Raw genomic sequence first — 20,454 nt, forward strand, 5'->3', positions numbered from 1 at the left:
ATGACAGCAAAAGGCAGTAATCTAACATCATTCGTAACTCGTCACCAAGCCCATAAAATCCAAGTTCATATTCCTCCCTAGTTCAACACAAATCAAGCCCAACACTTATTCGCTGGTGCCGTACGTGTTGATGGCTTCGTTAACCGCCTGGATGTACAAAGCCTGGGCCTTCTGGGCGCTGATGCCCTTGATCTCCTTCCAGGCGTTGTACTTGGCCTTGCCCTGGAGACAAAAACAAGACACCCGTTAGTCACGTCTTCCTCGGTCCATCATAAGAAAAGAAAGAGAGCAAAAGAAAACTCACGACGAAGTCGAACATGCCGGCCTCAGCAACGGTCTCGTTTCTGGCCTGTTTGAAGTACTTGTAGAACTAATCATTCATCATCAGCATCGTCTTCAACACTACAGACGGGGTTAAGGGACATACAGTGAGCATCTCAGTCTGACCAGGCTCCTTTGTCAGCTTCTTGACCAGCTTAGTCGCGAACTCGAAACCGGCCTTCAGGGCATCAGCCAGAGGGCCATCGACCTTGGCGTCGTCACCGCCGGCGAGGACGGCCTTAACAGCCTCCTTGAGAAGATCGACGTTGATTTTGGAGGCTTCGGACTGGAGGTCGGAGAACTTGGCGCCAGACTGGGCGAAGCTCAGGTTTTCGAAGAAGGCGTCGACGGACATTTTGAGTTGGTTTAGAAAGGTGAAATCTGTGGTGATGATGGAGGTGTTTGGGACGGAGAGAAGGTGAGGCTTTTGTTGCTTTTGGGTGAGGGGAGTGGAAAGTGGGGGGAATTTGTTTTGGTGGGGTAATTTATTGGTGACTTGTTTGTTGGGACTCACATGGTTGACACACCGGATTTATTACGTTTTCATTTTCTTTCTTCTCAGTTGTTGGTCATATAGGAAGTGTTTATTTCTTGTAGGGAGTAATTCTTCCGATCATGTGTGGTTGGAGGTGGTGCATTAATCTCAGGTATTCATATCGTCAATATTCCCAAACGCCACTATGCAAGCAAATAGGGGACTCGTCGCTACAACACACACACATATAGCTAAAACAACAAGTACAGACCAAAAGAAGAGAGAAATAGGATAGAAGGCGAAATTCCACTACCAATCTACAGCCCAGCCGTTCTTGTTCAGGAACTCCTCGCACGCCGCTTTGAGCGCATAGTTGGGTCGCAGGTCGTTGACCGTCATAGACGTCCGAGTAATCGGGTCGACACCGGCCTGCTCAACATACTTTTGGATGCCAATGCGGTCAAAGCTGGTCCCAGACGGGGTGATGACGGGGTCGTGCATGATCTCGAAGGTGATACCGTCGACCAGATAATCGGGTACAACCTGCCACACAACGTTAGCACAGTATCACGGCAGTACTACCGTAGTCATTTCAAACGGGATACATAAGCTTACCCTCTCCTGGATGTCCCCCTTGGATGCAATGCGGAAAGCATCTCTCACATTCTGGGTATGCTTCTCTGCATCTTCGCGGAGCGCCTTCTCATCCTCGACGAACCCAATCTGCCCAATCTCTTTCCGATCCAACTTCCCCTGCAATTCCGCCAACGCCCGGTTCAAATCCGACTCAATCAAAACCTCTACACTCGCCAACGTCGAGTTCATCTCGCGCAGCCGCGCCGTCTCCTTCTGCGCCCAAATCTGCTGCTTCGCGCGCAGAACTGCCTTGGACAGATTCTCCGTCTGCACGTTCTTCGCCGCCAGACTCGCCCGGTACGCATCGATCGCCACCTCATACGCCTCCTGCGGACGCTGCAGTCCCAACAGCGCCTGCGCCAGGTACCAGCAGCTCTTCAGGCTGGAGGCGCTCTTGGGCCCGTACAGACTAATCGCGGCGCGCGCATCCTGTTCCACACCTGCCCATTTCTCGAGCCGTATCCGAGTCAGAGCGCGGTTCGTGAAGAACGTCGGTTCGCGCGGATTCTTGTGGATTCTATGCCACGTTGGCGATTAGCCTGGGGATTGTGGTCTTGTTCTTAGATATATAGACATAGGGCTTTTTTTTCTTTCTCTTTTGTCCGTTTGTGGGGAAACAATGCACATAAATCGAATAGAATCAACGAAACTCACGCTTGCGAATACAGCTCCTCGGCACCATTGTAATCGCCCTCGATGGGAAGCGACCGAGACTGTATTCTCGTCGGAATATAGTGTAGTAGATATTGGTACCAGTTACAGAACTGTACTACTACTGGTTTGGAACAGAAAACAACTTGGAGGAGGAAAAAATGTCGGGACGGGCCGAGACGCGAACCCCTGACCCGCCCGACCGCGACGAACAGGAAAACTCACCACCGCGATTGGTGAGGCCGAAACGCACGACAAGACCACCGGCCCACTATGCTCAAGAGCAAGAGATCGAGACTGAGCAGAGAAATACGCGCTCCCAGCGGAAGAAAAAGAACCAGGGTAAGCCAGTCGCCCAAGATAAAGCGGCGACTTCGGACGACTCCTCGACAGAAAGAGAGGACTCAGACACCTCCAAGCTTGTGAAAGAGATTGTCAAACTCAGAAGAGAAATTAGACGACGAGATGAATTATACAAGGAGGAACTCCAGAGAGTCAAAGAAGAATTTGGCGCTGCCCTCACAGAGTTTCGACATGAATTACTGGCGAATCGACCCCCGACACCGCAAGCCCACCCCGAGTCATGCGCTCAGAGCGGCCACGAGGAGATCCTTCGCGAAATCCAATCCTTACGCGTTGCAGTCAATCCTTCGGGATCCCCGTCCTATGCAGATGTTGCCCGTACTCCCCCCACCAGCCAACCGAGCAATATACGGACTCTCTCATCGTGGAACACGACACCGACTACCTTCACCGACACGCTATATTGCACGATAGACACCTCGAAGATGGCAGATACTGAAAGTGAGAGACCATCAGCAGGTCCAATTAGAACGGCAGTTGAGACCGAGATCCGGACAATGGAAAACTACACGAACTGGCGGTGCCGCGCTGTCACGGTGGACCCAAAAAACACCAACCGGATCAGAATTGCTTGCCGAGATGAGGCTGAACACCAGCTGGTTAAGAAGGTGGCGGAAACCAAGGTCGGTGCGGGAGCCCGAGTGCTCCGTGATGAACTTTACCCGATCAAAGTCGACAGCGTCAACAGAACGGCAGTGCTTGATGAAAATGGTGATATCCGAGTAGGAGCTGCGGCAGCCTTTGGTGAGGAGAACGAAACCACCGTCGCCAAGATTGCATGGCTGAGCAGAAAGGAGAATGCGAAGGCCTATGGGTCAATGGTCGTTTACCTGACCAAAGGTAGTGATGCACGGAGGCTCCTGGCCGACGGGTTCTTTCACGCTGGGGGAGAATCCGGCGTGACCAGCACCTTTGAACACCGACCACGACCGATACAATGCTACAACTGTCAAGAGATTGGACATAAGGCATTCCAATGTAAAAGTACTCAAAAGTGTGCGAGATGTGCTGCGGAGGGTCACCACCACAGTTGCTGCAACCAATCGGTTCCAAAGTGCATTCCATGCGGAGGCCCTCACGAATCGTATAGCAAGAACTGTCGGAAGCTCTATCCATCACATCATGAATAAGACTCTTCGAGTCATTCAACTGAACGTGAGAAAACAGGGTGCAGTGCACGAGAGCTTAATGAATGATGAAGAGACTCAGAACACGGTGGCGTTAGCGATCCAGGAACCCCAAGCGCGGAGGATTCAAGGCCGGCTCTTGACCACCCCGATGGGACACCATAAATGGACGAAGATGGTCCCCTCTACCTGGAGGGAAGGCAGATGGGCAGTACGAAGCATGCTCTGGATTAACAAAGAAGTCGAGGCGGAACAAGTACCGATAGAGTCCCCGGACCTCACGGCAGCGGTTATCAGGCTTCCCGAGCGACTGATATTCATGGCATCAGTTTACGTTGAAGGGGGCAATGCCTCAGCTTTGGATGACGCATGTAACCATCTACTCGACGCGATCACGAAAGTTCGGCGGGATACGGGTGTGGTGGTGGAGATTTTGATTATGGGAGACTTCAACCGGCATGACCAACTCTGGGGAGGAGACGACGTGTCTTTGGGAAGACAAGGTGAAGCGGATCCAATCATCGACCTCATGAATGAATGTGCTCTCAGCAGTCTCCTCAGACGAGGCACAAAGACATGGCATGGCGGAGGACACAGCGGGGACTGCGAGTCGACTATCGATCTGGTCCTGGCTTCGGAAAACCTGGCAGACTCCGTAATTAAGTGTGCTATATTAGGGACGGAGCACGGCTCGGACCACTGTGCTATTGAGACCGTATTCGATGCCCCCTGGTCGCTCCCAAAGCATCAGGGACGACTTCTGCTGAAAAACGCTCCATGGAAAGAGATCAATACCAGGATAGCAAACACTCTTGCCGCCACTCCGTCGGAGGGTACGGTACAGCAGAAAACCGACCGACTCATGTCGGCGGTCTCGGAAGCGGTGCATGCGCTAACACCAAAGTCAAAACCATCATCACACGCGAAGCGGTGGTGGACTGCTGATTTGACGCAGCTCCGTCAAATACACACATACTGGAGAAATCACGCCCGGTCCGAGCGACGAGCGGGGCGAAAAGTACCCTACCTAGAAACAATGGCCCAAGGCGCGGCGAAGCAATACCACGATGCCATCCGGCAACAAAAGAAAAAGCACTGGAATCAATTTCTTGCCGACAATGATAACATATGGAAAGCCGAGAGATACCTGAAGTCGGGAGAAGACGCAGCGTTCGGGAAGATCCCGCAGCTTCTCAGAGCGGATGGGACCACCACCACCGATCACAAGGAGCAGGCAGAAGAATTGCTGGCCAAATTCTTCCCGCCTCTGCCGGACAACATTGACGATGAAGGGACTCGACCACAAAGAGCGCCAGTCGAGATGCCTGCCATTACGATGGAGGAGATCGAACGACAGCTGATGGCGGCAAAGTCTTGGAAGGCACCGGGCGAAGACGGTATGCCAGCAATAGTCTGGAAGATGACTTGGCCCACGGTCAAGTACAGAGTCCTGGATCTCTTCCAGGCGTCGCTGGAAGGAGGCACGTTGCCAAGACAATGGAGACATGCGAAGATCATACCACTCAAAAAGCCGAACAAAGAGAACTACACCATTGCCAAATCATGGAGACCGATTTCGCTGCTCGCGACGCTGGGCAAGGTACTGGAATCCGTGGTGGCGGAAAGGATCTCACACGCGGTAGAGACTCACGGTTTGCTCCCGACCAGCCACTTCGGCGCCCGAAAGCAGCGGTCCGCGGAGCAAGCACTCGTACTCCTGCAGGAACAAATCTACGCGGCGTGGCGCGGCCGACGGGTCTTGAGTTTGATCAGCTTCGATGTCAAGGGAGCCTACAACGGAGTGTGCAAAGAACGGTTGCTTCAAAGGATGAAAGCGCGAGGCATACCGGAGGATCTGCTCCGGTGGGTGGAGGCGTTCTGCTCGGAACGAACGGCGACTATCCAAATCAATGGGCAATTGTCTGAGGTCCACAGCCTGCCACAGGCTGGACTGCCGCAGGGCTCGCCGCTATCCCCAATCCTGTTCCTCTTCTTCAACGCAGACCTCGTACAGCGACAAATCGACAGCCAGGGAGGTGCGATTGCTTTCGTGGATGATTTCACTGCATGGGTGACGGGGCCAACTGCACAGAGCAACCGGGAAGGTATTGAGGGAATCATTAAAGAAGCGCTCCACTGGGAAAGACGAAGTGGGGCAACTTTTGAAGCAGAGAAAACAGCCATCATACACTTCACCCCCAAGACTTCCAAATTGGACCGAGAACCCTTCACCATCAAGGGACAGGCTGTTGAACCCAAAGACCATGTCAAGATTCTGGGCGTCCTGATGGACACAAGTCTCAAATATAAGGAACACATCGCAAGGGCAGCGTCTAAGGGCCTTGAGGCAGTAATGGAGCTTCGACGACTGAGAGGTCTCTCCCCATCAACAGCGCGGCAGCTATTCACATCGACAGTGACCCCTGTAGTGGACTACGCCTCTAATGTCTGGATGCATGCATTCAAAAATAAGGCCACGGGACCGATCAACCGAGTCCAAAGGGTAGGAGCGCAAGCGATTGTCGGAACGTTTCTCACCGTTGCAACTAGTGTAGCGGAGGCGGAGGCTCACATTGCCACGGCGCAACACCGTTTTTGGAGACGGGCCGTGAAAATGTGGACGGACCTCCACACGCTCCCAGATACCAATCCTCTCCGCAGAAACACAGCTAGGATCAAGAAATTCAGAAGATTTCACCGCTCGCCGCTGTACCAAGTAGCGGACGCGCTGAAAAACATCGAGATGGAAACACTGGAGACTATTAACCCGTTTACATTAGCACCATGGGAGGCACGTATGCAGACCGATGGCGAAGCCATGCCGGACCCACAGGCTATACCGGGTGGATCAATACAGATCGCGATCAGCAGCTCGGCACGAAACGGGTTTGTAGGATTTGGGGTGGCGATCGAGAAACAGCCACCTCAATATCGAAAATTGAAACTGAAGACCTTCTCCGTAACATTGGGCGCAAGATCAGAGCAGAATCCGTTCTCCGCAGAGCTAGCGGCTATAGCACATACGTTGAACAGGCTGGTGGGACTGAAAGGCTTCAGGTTCAGGTTGCTCACAAGCAACAAAGCGACGGCCCTCACGATACAGAACCCTCGACAACAGTCAGGCCAGGAGTTCGTCTGCCAGATGTACAAGCTCATAAACAGACTGCGGAGAAAAGGAAACCATATCAAGATTCTTTGGGTCCCTGCCAGCGAAGACAACAAACTGCTGGGCCTGGCTAAAGAGCAGGCCAGGGCCGCGACCCACGAGGACGCTATCCCACAGGCACAGGTCTCCAGAATGAAATCAACAACGTTGAATCTCGCACGATCCCAAGCAGCCACTACGAAAGCCTTGCCAGAGGACGTAGGAAGACACATCAAACGAGTAGATGCGGCACTCCCAGGAAAACACACCCGACAGCTGTATGATGGGCTATCCTGGAAAGAAGCGACCGTGCTGGCTCAACTCCGGACCGGCATGGCAAGATTAAATGGGTATCTCTACCGGATCAATGTCGCGCAGACAGACCAGTGTGCATGCGGACAAGCAAGAGAAACCGTGGAGCATTTCCTCTTCCGATGTCGGAAGTGGACCACGCAACGGATCGCACTGCTACAATGTACTCGTACTCACCGGGGCAATCTCTCCCTCTGCCTGGGCGGGAAATCGCCTTCCAATGATCAGCAATGGGTGCCAAATTTGGAGGCAGTACGAGCCTCAATACGATTTGCCATGACCACGGGCCGACTCGACGCCGTCTAACCGCGTCGACCAAGACAATGACACTCTCCCCTAACTAACCTACACCATCCACCTTGTGCCACAGATGGTAGACGCGCTTCAACTGCCGAGGATAGGAGGTTGAACACTTGAAGAAGCGCCTTCAAGCCAGTCTATCAACAAAATTACTAACCCACAGGGATTCCTACGATATTGACAGCTGAGAGGACATATACTGAAAGGATCTATGTATGGGCTTCAAGGAGATACGGTAGATGTACATTAGAACCTGTGTTGATAGATCAGTGATAGTTGCCCTTTCGGCTGAGCCGCCGGGCGTTAATGAATTGTGTGTAATCGCCCTCCTTGAAGAGCTGGTTACCCTTCTCCTTCAATTCAAACGCCATTGTCTAGCTCGTATAACTTGATTCAAAATATAACCAAGAATGGGAATGCACGAACTTTCTTCGATATCCAATTTGCGATGCGCCTTTCCTGTTACTTTTTTTTGTGAAGTTGAATTACAAAGCGACTATCGGCCAAATTGGAGTGGGGCGCTCCACACGGTGTCCGCAACTAAGTGATCTCCTGGGACCGAACTAAAGATAGAAAAGAAGAGAATTATATAGAACCGCTTGAAAGGAGTGATCCGACGGCGACCACGATGGCAACGCGTTGGGCGCGGAGATTGTCGCTGACACTAGGAATCTACCTGGTATTGTCGGGGTATTTGTGTTATAGACCGAGCGGGTTGTCAGTTAACCTGATTCTGAAACTAGTTGGTGTTGTAGGTCCCGGATGGTGTCAGCCCAATACTTGACGGGGATGTGTGGCCGAGCGGTAAGGCTGACTGTGTTCGGTCTGTGTGACCGGGTGAAGAATAGAAACGAGGGAATTTTGTCTCCATGATCAATGAGTGATATTTAATTTGTCCGTCGCTGTGTCTTGAGATCGAAGGTGATCGATGCACGGAGAAAGATGGCGGAAACGTCGGATCAGTCAGCAGCGTTTCTCTGGAGGACTAACTCTTTATGGAACTATGTGTTGGTATCCATGGATTGCAATGTTTCGGAATTACTGTATCAATCTATATAATCCAAGTTCTTCTTAGAGATGGGATAGCGGTACTGTTCGAAAAGATAATATTCATTCTATCCTAACCCTGCGATCTAGTAACTAGCAACCAGGACGGAGTTAAACAAACAAGGAAATTCGGCCAGCCAAATTCATTCCAATCGCTTCGTGGTATCGTTGACTTATTTTGTGAATGCAATATTATAAACAAAGGCTCGCGGAGCAGTCCAGCCCTGATCGGGATGCTGTCCAGTCGCTCGGAAGAGGTATGAGAACACGGCGTAAGGGAGAAGTGGTCGATGATCTAAGGATGCGCCATGAGCGCCGTCGTTAAGATGGCATCGTAGACAGGCGATCCGTTCGCTCGCGCATGGTTTAAAGCACCGATATTAGAGGATCTACTGAGCCTTGGCGAATTCGGCCTCGTAGTCGGAGATAGCCTGGACCTTGGCGGCAGATGCGCTCTTGGGGTCGAAGCGGTAGGTAACCCACTCGTTGGCAAGCTTCTTCGCGAGCTCAATGCCAATGACACGCTGACCGAAGCAGAGAACGTGGGCGTCGTTGCTCAGGATAGCACGCTCGACGGAGAAGGAGTCGTGGGCAGTGACGGCACGGATACCGGGAACCTTGTTGGCGGCGATGGCAACACCCAGACCTGTACCGCAGATGAAGAGACCACGGTCTGCCTTACCCTCCTTGATGAGCTTAGCACCGGCGACGGCGGGGTGAGGGTAGGCAGTCTTGTCGGAGGTCGAGTTGACACCAACATCATCGACGGACTCGACCAGAGGGTTCTTCTCAAGGGCTGCCTTGAGAGTCTCCTTGTAGGGTTGGCCAGCCTCATCACAGGCCATGACAATGCGAAGGGGCTTCAGATCGGCAGACATCTTGATAGTTGGGAGATAGGAGTCAATTGACTACTCGACGTCTAGTTGAGAATTGAGAGAAAGAAAAACTGAATTTGGAAATGTAATCTGAGGAAATTGTTTTGGTGACTGGAAATGATGGGAGTCTGAAGACAGGAATCATGGATCCTTATATAGTTTTGGAAAGTCAGTCAGTCAGTCCCCCTCCATAATGTCCCCGGGTTAAACTTTCTAGCTCTTCCTTCTAATCTGGGGGAGGTTGCGCTGTGCCTCACCCTCGAACCAAACCTCGGCGACGGACCAAAGTGTATTGATTGGGCTAAAGCATAAGGAATTGTCTTTCGCTACGCATAAATCTTTCCGACAGACCTCCCCACCGCAACAGGATCCAAAGGACGACGGGCATAACGGAGACGATGTCTGGTTCCAACTGCCCCACGGGTGGCGTCATAGCTTTACATGGGTATGATGGAGGGGTCGGAAACGGAACTCCTGGAACTAAGAAAACCTGCGTGGCTTATGAGGTGAATACCAGAGGTTGAGTCGTCCAATCATTGGCCGGTCGAAGTTATACTGAGCAGGCAGCGATTCGGATCTTTTAGGGGACAATCACTTTCTATTTGGTCGCCAAAGCTTCCTAAATCACAACCATGTAGGTTTGTACTGACTACTACTTAAATTGAGACTTATTGCATAAGCTCTCGCCGAAGTTAATATCTACCCGGTCATGGCGCCGCCACCTCCGTTTTCCCGTACGAAGTCAAAGAGAGAGAAAAGTCCTTACATGATGAGATTCCCCTGTCAATTCAACGACGATGAATTGCAATCCTTCCGATGTCTTGTGGGGCAGATTTTAGATGGATGCAGCCCATGTAGCCAATAGTATCTCATCAACTACCCCCGATCCGGCTAGTGGGGAGCCTAAGGCTGTAGTTTCCTATCAAAAACTGCCATGCAACGGGATCAAATCAAACCACCAACCCTGTGTGTATGGAGCGGGATTATCTGGCCTTTTCGAGGGTGTCGAGAAACCTCCCGTCTGCATGTTAGAGTTCTGCCGGGGTGTTCAACAGTATCCTATGCAAGAAGCCCTCCAACCATCCCAACACAGCCCGCTGACGATATGGCACTGCACCACGTCAATGCGCTTGAAGAATCCTTTGGATTCCTGTTCGCTCGTAGTATGAGTGGTAGTAGGTTCCCCACAGGGGCTCTACTCCGGGGTATCTCTAATTGTTGGGCCATACCCACAGGTGGCTGCGACAACTCGGTACCCACGGATTGTAAGGACTGCTGCGGACGCACCCAAACGAGTAAAGTCCAGGAGAGCCGACAAAGGACCGTACTTTCGGATTGGTCAATAAAATGGAGACCATTTTCGTATCAACGTGCATAGACTAATGTGACCAGATAGAATTGAATTCAGCGCGGCACCAATGATGGTGGACACCTTCACGGTAACGATTCACCACCTCGCTTGGGCTAGTGCAGGATACCTGCGTGTATCTGCTTGGCACTAGTGGGCGTCGAAAAATGAAACTCAGCACATGATACTCGAAATTTGGATTCCAGACCCTCAGATTGCCTGGCGATTTCCCAGGAGGAGATATATAGAGGTCATGTGTACCTCTCGTCTCCATAAAAATCTCAGTCAAACTATTGAGCGCATCCAGGACGCAGGAGATCTCGCATGTCCTAAAGAGGAGCTCCCGAAAGGACTGGAGCAGAATAGGCCCGGCTCGGCTCTCTCGAAGGTTGCACTTGTACCGTTTCCACTGCACTGGGGGAACTCCACCCTTCGAACCAAACCCAATTCAATCATTGGTGGCCCACAGCCATCCGATCGCCCATAACGTCCTTAGGCCGCCAGGCATCAAGGGCGCCAAAACAGGGAATCACAGCAAAGTCAGCAAACAGGCTCCCTCACAAACTTACCGCATGAGGACTGGTTCCCTCGTGTAAATTTACCGTCACTTGTCGAACCGGGAGGTCCTTGCGGCACTCGGAATGCACGCAACAGTACATTCCATCCATGGCGTTTGGTACCGTTCCATACACGCGGCTTGGATGCCTCAATTTCCGCTTCAACTAGCAACTCACGGCTTGGCCTCATATCGGAACGATCGGTCGCTACGAAAGTTTCATAACTAGTTCCAGTGACCCCTCCTGGACACACCTCACCCCGCCAACAGTTATTATGGTCGCCAATGTCCCTCCTTGGAATTCTCGCACCAAATGGCACTTGGGTATATGCTTGTATACCACACCCTCCATAATATAAGGATACACCTACATATGACACCGTGCGATTCCATGATCTGACAGGGTATATCCCATAGTTGGTCCACAAAATCTCTCCCTTTCAGCCAGTGACAACACCCGCCGGGGGATGCATTCGCGTGGGACGATCGACTGTCTCCTCTTTCTGTCGCTGGGGAAGCCCACTTGGTTACCGAAACTCATGTTTTAGTCCCAGACTTTCGTCCGCTCACAACCGCATTTGGCCTCAGGCGCCCTTTAATTAGGACGACGAGCAACCCAAAAGACTCCTGCGTCTCGGACTGACCGACTTGATTGGCAGAAGTCCCCTCAGTTCGACACCATCTTCCAGCTATTTTCGAGTTTCGGAGATTTTTTCCACTTTCCCCGACAAATATACTCGTACTTCTGGTTCCCGTCTACAGGAACGACTCAGCTCTCTTTCCGTGTCGCCTAAAGTGGAGTTCTAGCGTCGCGGCGGTTATCTCAGGAATCACACCAGAGTGGTCCTCTATATCCAGTCCATCAAAGAAATTCGAGTTTCCCACCCAGCGTTGCGTGCGAAAGCCAAACTAGCGGCTCACAATCGACCAGGGTTTCTAGTGAACCACAGAAGGAAAGAAAAACGAAATAGATTCAGAACAAAATGGCCTCCGCGGAGCAGACATACCCGGTGCTCCCCAGCACCTTACTCATCATCTCCCTGAAGATGTACTTCACACCCACCCGAACATTAGATTATCTCCGCGCCCTCCTCGACCCCAAAAATGACATTGTGCGGCCAGAGAACCGCTCCAAGCTCCTGTTGGCCCTGATCCCCGACTTCCTGACCATCTACCCCAGCAACGAAATCATCAAAAACTATGAATCCAGCCTAGCCCCTCAGGAAGCCAAGGCCCTGCCGCCCCCGTTCCTCCTCGGCGCCCAGGACTGCTTCTGGGAGCCGCTGGGCGCATACACCGGGGAAGTATCCCCACTCGCTCTCCGCTCCATGGGCGTGTCCATCGTCGAACTGGGCCACGCCGAGCGCCGCTCCATCTTCGGCGAAACAGACGACCAGACAGGTCGCAAGGCCGCTGCGGCCTCCGCGCACGGTATGGTGCCGCTCGTATGCATTGGCGAGGTCACAGCGCCTGGCCCCGTTGCGTCCCAGGCCGTCGGACTCGCCGTGCGCGAGTGCGAGGTGCAAGTCCGCGCAGTCCTAAAAGCCATCCCCGCCCATGCCCCTGTGATCTTCGCCTATGAGCCCGTGTGGGCGATCGGGAAACCCAAGCCCGCTGGAGTCGATCACATTTCTGCCGTGGTGGACGGCATCAAGGCGGTGATTGGGGAGCGTCCTGGGGACGTCCGTATTTTGTATGGGGGAAGTGCCGGGCCGGGCCTGTGGGGCGCGGGCGGTCTGGGGAAAGCCGTTGACGGCATGTTCCTGGGGAGATTCGCCCATGAGATCGAGGGTGTGCGGAAGGTGATCAGGGAAGTCGAGGAGACGTTGAACGTTGCTTGATATTTTTTTTTTCTCTCTTTGCTTCATAGTATTGCGTTTTCATTATGAACTGCATGTGCATATCATAGAGGGGCAAAAGTCATGGTTCTGCGGTTGGGTGACAAAGTATACGAGCTTAGATTGTCATAATCCTTTTATCTCCCCTTTTCTCCTCTATTAATTTCATACTGTCTCTGGATTAGGGTATATTGGGATATTCAATAGATAATTTCGGATGCTCCTTTATCAGGTATAGACTGGGAACGTGGAAAGGTCAATTGAAAACAAATATTCCTAGCTTTTATAGAACGAATGTGAAAGATCGCCGAATACTATTTACATATACTTTACTCAAAAACAGTCACTCCTATCTAAATTTTTCTAAGCTTTCTTCTCCTCGCGCATCTCCTGCTTGACACGAGTCACCGTGCCGCTACCACCATACACAATACCCGTATACATCATAGCGACGGAGGCTCCAGCATCAAGGACAGCCTGAGCCTGCTTGCCGTTGGTGATACCTCCCGAGGCAAAGATGACTTTACGGGGGAACTGGTTAGCGGGACTAGGCGCTTCTACTGGAGGAACGTTTTCCGAGTCCGGTTCCGCCTGTACCAGTTTCGTAGTAGCGTCCTGGGCAGCTTCGGCGAGTTCCGGGGTAACGGGCGCTTGGTCGAGGAGAGCTCTGTACCGAGCTACCAGGGCCACTGTGCGGTCGAAGAGTTGAGGGCCAGAGTAACCACCGGTCTCTTTCAGGGTGGTCTGTTCTTTCGGGGAGAGGGGTACGCCCTTCGGCAGGGGCTCAGGGCGGCGGTTAGTTGTGTTTCCCACAATTACACCGTCGACGCCAGAGCCCTGGACTGCGGCGCAAATGCCGGAGACTTGTTCGTCTGCGTCCTCGTCGGGGCTGACCTTGACCATGACATAGGGCTTGGTTTTGCGGTCGACGCTCTTTGCTGCGCCGACGACGGCCTTCAGGATGGCGGTAAGAGGGGCAGTCGCCTGGAGATCACGCAAACCGGGAGTGTTCGGGCTCGAAACATTCACCACGAGAATATCAGCGTACTTGGCCACCCGATCAACGCAGTACACATAGTCACGCTTGATGGCTTCGATGTCGGCATCTGGGGTGACCTTGTTCTTTGCGACCTGAACAGCGAGAAGTCGTCCTGGCCGGAGACTGCCCGGGGGAACACCAGCTTCGCCGTTCAGGACACGCTCCTCAGCCAGGTCGTGCAATCCGAATCCATGGGCGTAAGCGTAGTCGCGGACTCTCTGTTGCAGAACAGCTGCCATATGGTCGGCACCCTTGGAGTTGAGACCGTATCGGTTGATCATAGCTTTCTGGGACACGACCCGGAAGACACGAGGCCGGGGGTTACCTTCTTGTGGTAGCGGAGTGGTACCACCCACTTCGACAATTCCAGGTCCGAGCTCAAAGAGAGGGTCCGGGATTTCGGCGTGCTTGTCTAGTCCAGCGGAAATACCAATCGGGTTGGTTAAGGTGTATCCGAAGACCTAAAAGAACCAATTGTTCAGTATTAATAATTTAAACTGCCACCAAGAAACATCCATTACCTCGGTAGCGAGGACACCATCACCGTCCTGGTTGCCCCGTTCTCTGGGGTGGAGTCCAAGCTTGTAAAGATTCTTCAAAGCATCCACCCCAATATGGTGCGCATCCTCCGCATCAGGGTACAACAGCCGGATCAGAGGGACCACGCCATAACGATGAAGACTAGCCCTAGTATCTGTTCCATACACGAAGCCAACTAGAAGGGTAAGAGCCAAGGAAGTACTAATCACAGTCTTCCGGAGTCCCCGGCCTGCCTTCTTGGGCGCCTGCTTCACGGCCTCCGTTGCCTCTGCGGTAGTATCCGAGGCATACCTCAAGCCTGTTTGCCGAAACACAGGCTGTCTGTGGAGGATTGACGGTCGCTGAGAACAGCGGAGAGAAGGGATTGCGCGAGCTCTAGGCCCTGCAGACCTGAAGGCAATATTAATTGAGTTAGATGCCATATTTACTGTTTGATGAACCAAGGACAATCCAATTATTGACAAGATCTTTGGTTTTTATTTGACCTACGAATGGTTAGCGGCTCCATGTTAGGAATGCGCCCAACGACATAGATTTGAAGCATTGATAGGAAAAGACAGATAGCACCGACTCGACATGACATAGGACTTAAATCTGTTTCTATATCCAGGTCTTCCATAACCTAGAGCATCGTACCACATGAACCGACGAACCCCCACCGATGACGGTACCGAGCTTTGAAGAGCGATCAATTGAAAGGGAAGAATTAACACGACTCACCACTTGAACTGGTCAATTGTAAACTACTAAGTCGGGCAAATAAGTGAAAAGCAATATAAGCTTTCCCAAGCCAAGCAGACAAGCCAATCCTCCACGAGACAACACTCGAGGATGGTGCTGGAGCAATTCTTAAAGTTCACTTTTGTTTCTTGCGTCAACGGATGCGGAGGGCGGTCAGATAATATCTGGCAGAATGGTGGACTGATGTAATGTGGGCGGTGTGGTAAACACTCTTGTGTCCAACGAGATGTTCTATGCTTTTGTAAAGACAACATTATACCTTCAAAGCCATTAGCCATTTTGCTTCAGGGTGAAAGTACACATGAAGCCACCAGCATGGCTAAAGAAGGAGTTTATTATAGCTACGGGCCAAAGCCCTAGTAGTGATTTTTCTTAGGGCTCAATATTTGGTAGATTATGCATGACTGTATTCTGTTCGAGTCATAGTATTCAGTGCCAATATTAGCTTATCTGCTTGGGTGCGAAGAGTGACAAGATCATAATAGTCATTTGCTTTAACATATATCCACTCATGTTCTGAGGAACAATTGGTGGCTTGGAATCACTGGTAGCATTGGCTCAATCTTTCCCTGGATTAGAACCTAACGCCGTTGCCGACTCCCTTATCATGCTGCTCTAAGACGTTCATGAACCATGGTGCGGGAATCCAACGCGTGCGAGACCCCTGTTGGGATCCATTCTGTTGTCAAGATCTTCATACCGGAGAATAAACTCGCGCTGCCGGCAAGGTTTTCGTTAGCACGGGGAAGGGAAGCTTGGTTGCGAATGGGTCCTATCGTACTCTGATCTTTTTCCAGGTGGCAGGATCCCAGATTAAGTATATGCCTCGTTCACTGACGCCGCGCTCAACATCGACGGGTCCAGGATACGTTTCATCACGGGTAAGCCAACACCTCTCAATCTTATGGTATCTCCACTTGCGACCCATTAACTCTTCTGCCACGACTTCCTGCATGATGTCCCGCGGCATGCTGTAAAAGATGTAGAATAATGTCTCATCACTAAAGCTGGCAATACGTGACTGGAGTGGTTGGATGTTGGCAACGTTGTAACAAGAAGGAAGCGCAAAATCCTGTTCCAAGGGCACACCAGTCATGGATGCAACAAAGGGGGAAGCGAAAGATGTGTGTAAAGGTCTAATGTACTTTAGTTTGAGCAAACAAAACATCCTCGGGTTAGTAGACATGGACATACTCCGGTTGGTTCAGGTCCAAGCCTAATGTCATCAGGTCCTGACCTACTGCAAGAGCGGCGACATCTGGGCTATCGCTGTGGATCATGCGCAAAAGACCTGCTAGCCCGAATTTATCGAGCTCGCTCATCTCACCTAGCGGCGGTTGCTCGGCACTTTGGGCGGCTCCAGAAGCCTCTTGTGTCTCACCCGAGACAGACTGTTGTTCCGTGTAGTTGCGCTGGTTTGATAGCACAGCGCTATTCATGTCCTGTGCAAAGGATCGTAAGCCGGGATACATAGAATCTTCATAGCAAGAGCCGAACCTCTTTTTCTTGACCTGACACCCCATTGGAGGCTTGGTTGACGGGCGATCGTGAAGTTCCGATACCTGGTAATGATTAATCTTTCATCAAGCGATAAGTTAGGCCCTCAACAAACGTACTTCCTGATCCCGCATTGGCAGGCGACATTATTCTCTCCTGCCCGTTTATAGATGCTGAAATTGCGTTGCGATTCTGCGTGGACTGGGCTTGGCTTGCACCGGAAAGCGGTAGGCCAGCATTGTAACTACCAAATCCTGCACTTTGCATTAAGGATCCCCTACGATCTTGGCCAATCTCTGCGGCAACGTTGCGCCCCAGAGGAGGAAATTCATCAATATTGCCCGTCTGGGGCTGTGCGCCTGAGCCTAACTGACCACTGATGCCCTGTCCGCCGTTTCTGTAGTCATCGAGGCGATTGGCGAACTGAGCTCCAGATGGGAATACATCATCATGTGAGGGTTGAGATTGTTGTTGGGGGAGGGATTGCGTTTGGATAGGTCGTGAAGGTGCTTGAGACGTAGGGTGTTGCTGCCTTTGGACAGGGGTTTGTTGCATGGCCCGTTGGCTGGCATTTGCCCATACTAAGTGCCCCGGATTTTGAGCCTGGGACTGTGGGGGTGCTCCGGATAGAGAAGGAAAATCACTAGCAGACAAACTCCCTGTATTAGCAGTCAAGAAAAGTTTCCATGCCTCTTGCGTACGGACAAGCCTCGAGGCGGGATGGGACACATGCGAGATCAAACTCACGATAAATCAAGAGGTGTAGCAGGCTGCGACCCACTGAGGCTTTGTGCAAAAGACCCGATATTCCCCATATTGCGTTGCTGATTGTTCTGGATTCCTGGGGTTCCGCTGACAGGCAAGTTAAAATTCCAAGCAGCACCGCTCCCTATTTAGCTTTCCTCCATTAGCTTCCAACGCTCTGAGGTTTCCGAAGTATAACGTCCGAATTAATCGCACCTAGTTTTCCGTTTGGCAAGCGCGCGGATGCCAGAGTCGCATTTCGAGCTTGTGCTTGTTGCTGTGCGGGGAATCCAGACATACCCCGGAGAGGTTGTGGGCCTGGTCCTAGTCGAGAGTATGAATAGTCAGCATGTGGTAGGTGAATTTACAGGTTCCAAACAAAAAGGGTTTGTGATATCTTCGTTCAAACTGCCGAGGCTTGATAAGGCCTTGCAAGGCTCCCGGTCGCAGACAAGATGCCATGTTGTGAATCTATGCAATTGGTGCAATGCTGAGTTGAACGTAGGGTATTTCCTGTTCACAAGAGAACCTTTGAAGTAACTGCAAGTACCCTGAAAGCAGTATATCGGCATACAGGGATTGATCAAAGGAAATCACTTCTGTGGCTTGCTATACCAACGCCGGGCCATGAACAGCACAAAGAGAAGAAAGGAAATTGACAAACCTGGCCGATTCATGATGTGATACAAGCTTCTAAAGACTGTCTATTTAAGGTAGATATTGTAATTCGGAAATCCAAGAGAAAGTTAACACAAAGAGTCTGGGGAGGTATTGAAATCACCAGTGCTTCAAAGGATCTCTGCCCACTCTCATGCGACGGATACTGGAAGGTGGAGTGGCTGCAAACGCGCGCTTCCCTGTACGCACGGGCCATCTTAGCCGCCATTTGGCGCTGCTTGGTTCCGTAACTGGTAAGGTTTCTAGATGTTAAGGTCTCTTTCCAAGGGCCAACCCTCACTCATTTGCTTGGTTTGAAATTGATCCATAGGGATAATCAAGATGGGCAATAAGACCAAAGGCTTAACCCCATTTCATTATCTCTTCTTGATTATCCAATTGGAGAACAACCTCGTTACACTGTTCTAGTAGCTTTGGAATCCCGTCCCGCACCTGGCAATAGGTTTATATGGGAACAAAGAACAACCGGATTCGTGTCGATAGTATTAAGCTCACTTGACAATTACTAACAACCCATAGGATCAGGAACAGAGCCGCAGTAGGTTGCCGCGACGGAGCGTCACACACGGCAAGCGGCTGGTTAGTCACGTGGTTTACCCGCCGAAAAGTCCACTCGTTCCGTTAGCTTCTCGAGTCGGAGACCGCAGGCGTTCTACGAGTCTTCCTGTTGAAGGCTACCTCGAAACCACAATGCATCGCCAATCGGTTGCGCGACTTGCTCGCCAGTGCGGGGGCCTTCCGCTGGCCGAATTGCCTCCTCCTTACCTTGCGCCGTCCCTTCATTTCTCCCGGATTCAGTGCTCGAACTTTTCGTCGACCGCTGTCGCCGCTGGCCATGGACGTGATCTGAGCAAGTCACGCGGTGTGTCCGCCATTCACCGTACCGGGCCCAAGTTTAAGCTGGGCGTCTCAAAATACCCTTTGCCCAAGCCTGTCTCGCCGGAATCACTCGATAAGCGTCATCCTACTCCGGATCATGGCCTTTGGGGATTCTTCCCTCCGGATCATCAGGCACTTAGCACGCCAAAATACGATCATGCGCATGGTTAGTCCACTCTCCTTCGGCTTTTCTGAGGGGGGGCCAAGAAAAAAGTATCTACTGTGCACGGGGTGATGCTCACCATCCGTTGTTTAGGCCGCTCCTGGTCGATTCAGGAACTCCGTGAGAAGTCCTGGGAGGATCTCCATGCTCTTTGGTGGGTCTGTGTCAAGGAGCGTAATCGCATAGCCACTTCCCAACTGGAAAGACAGCGACTGAAGGCTGGTTACGGAGAATGGGAGCTTGATAACCGGGACCGGACGGTGAGTTCTTTTCCTACTCAGAAAGCTTCGGGATATTATATGCCTCTATACATTGGCAACGCTGTACTGGATATTGATCTAGCATGCTGAACTGCGAGGCTTCACCCCACTTTTGGGGTTTAAGCTAGTCCATGGAGATCGGGACACTAACGTTTGCTCTTGACAGATCCGCGTTACACAAAAGAGCATCAAGCACGTTCTCCGGGAAAGATGGTATGCCTGGGAAGACGCCCAGAAATTGTACAACAGTGGTTACCGGCCACAGGAAGAGGGTGCTGAAGAGGCATCGAGCACGGCATAATTTGGATAGAGCGTTACAGTTTCCTGAAATGGATTGTAAGGGCTTCTGTCGCAGATTAGTTCTGTGTATGTAGTATTATCACTCTGTATTAGTCCAATTGATTTCATATGACTTGTGATCTAGTTCAGATGCTTCATGGAGATGAGCACCGAAAAGGGGGGTGGATTTGTCGACCAGTCTATAGTCTTTCCAGGTCCAGATCGTATACTTTCCCACCCGAATAATTCAATAGTGCTGGGGTTGCCTGATTAGGGGTTAAGGTAAAGGTACTTACTTATGTATATATATTAATTGGCATCTATATACTCCTTTGAATCCACGATCTCCACAGATTATGTGGTTCATCCGATGGGAAAAGGGGTAAAAACGATTCAGGAGGTTTACGTATCTAGAATCATGATTTTATCCTATTTTGTCCTACTTTAGTGTATTTTTTCTTTTTCGTTTTCCTTTCGTTTACTAACTTCTCCCAGTACTAGTAAGAGAATTATTATCTTCCATGACTATTCTGGAAAAGTCGACTCCTTAACCATCACCCTGAGATGGGAGGTTATTTGGATCGGTGGATCCTTTAATTAGTTGAGGGGGAAGGGTACGGAGTACCGAATAATAAAACTA

General features: G+C 51.3%; 7 protein-coding genes across 7 annotated transcripts; 2 read left to right on the forward strand and 5 right to left on the reverse strand.

Annotated features, from left to right (window-relative positions):
- Nucleotides 1-1,105: 1,105 nt before the first annotated feature.
- AO090026000545 (putative U-box domain protein) lies at nt 1,106-2,114 on the reverse strand (the record flags this gene model as incomplete). The annotated part of the gene is made up of 3 exons (XM_023236024.1): nt 1,106-1,339; nt 1,412-1,949; nt 2,083-2,114. 3 exons carry the CDS (start codon nt 2,112-2,114, stop codon nt 1,106-1,108), a joined length of 804 nt encoding a protein of 267 aa, XP_023091070.1.
- Nucleotides 2,115-8,766: 6,652 nt separating this feature from the next.
- AO090026000544 (RpiB/LacA/LacB family sugar-phosphate isomerase) lies at nt 8,767-9,222 on the reverse strand (the record flags this gene model as incomplete). The annotated part of the gene is made up of 1 exon (XM_001821925.3): nt 8,767-9,222. One exon carries the CDS (start codon nt 9,220-9,222, stop codon nt 8,767-8,769), a length of 456 nt encoding a protein of 151 aa, XP_001821977.3.
- Nucleotides 9,223-12,139: 2,917 nt separating this feature from the next.
- On the forward strand, nt 12,140-12,997 carry AO090026000543 (triose-phosphate isomerase; the record flags this gene model as incomplete). The annotated part of the gene is made up of 1 exon (XM_001821924.3): nt 12,140-12,997. The coding sequence occupies one exon, from the start codon at nt 12,140-12,142 to the stop codon at nt 12,995-12,997; it is 858 nt and encodes a 285-aa protein (XP_001821976.1).
- A 360-nt stretch (nt 12,998-13,357) lies between these two features.
- On the reverse strand, nt 13,358-14,995 carry AO090026000542 (dihydroorotate dehydrogenase 2; the record flags this gene model as incomplete). The annotated part of the gene is made up of 2 exons (XM_001821923.3): nt 13,358-14,494; nt 14,555-14,995. 2 exons carry the CDS (start codon nt 14,993-14,995, stop codon nt 13,358-13,360), a joined length of 1,578 nt encoding a protein of 525 aa, XP_001821975.1.
- Nucleotides 14,996-15,938: 943 nt separating this feature from the next.
- Nucleotides 15,939-16,636, reverse strand: AO090026000541 (NOT2/NOT3/NOT5 family protein; the record flags this gene model as incomplete). Its single annotated transcript, XM_001821922.3, has 3 exons — nt 15,939-16,031; nt 16,096-16,450; nt 16,509-16,636. The coding sequence occupies 3 exons, from the start codon at nt 16,634-16,636 to the stop codon at nt 15,939-15,941; spliced, it is 576 nt and encodes a 191-aa protein (XP_001821974.3).
- Nucleotides 16,637-16,886: 250 nt separating this feature from the next.
- Nucleotides 16,887-17,366, reverse strand: AO090026000540 (uncharacterized protein; the record flags this gene model as incomplete). The annotated part of the gene is made up of 1 exon (XM_023236025.1): nt 16,887-17,366. One exon carries the CDS (start codon nt 17,364-17,366, stop codon nt 16,887-16,889), a length of 480 nt encoding a protein of 159 aa, XP_023091069.1.
- Nucleotides 17,367-19,346: 1,980 nt separating this feature from the next.
- mrpl4 (mitochondrial 54S ribosomal protein uL29m) lies at nt 19,347-19,836 on the forward strand (the record flags this gene model as incomplete). Its single annotated transcript, XM_001821920.3, has 2 exons — nt 19,347-19,535; nt 19,702-19,836. The coding sequence occupies 2 exons, from the start codon at nt 19,347-19,349 to the stop codon at nt 19,834-19,836; spliced, it is 324 nt and encodes a 107-aa protein (XP_001821972.3).
- Between the last annotated feature and the right edge of the window lie 618 nt (nt 19,837-20,454).

The sequence above is a fragment of the Aspergillus oryzae genome, chromosome 3 (assembly GCF_000184455.2).
Source record: "Aspergillus oryzae RIB40 DNA, chromosome 3".
NCBI lineage: Eukaryota > Fungi > Ascomycota > Eurotiomycetes > Eurotiales > Aspergillaceae > Aspergillus > Aspergillus oryzae.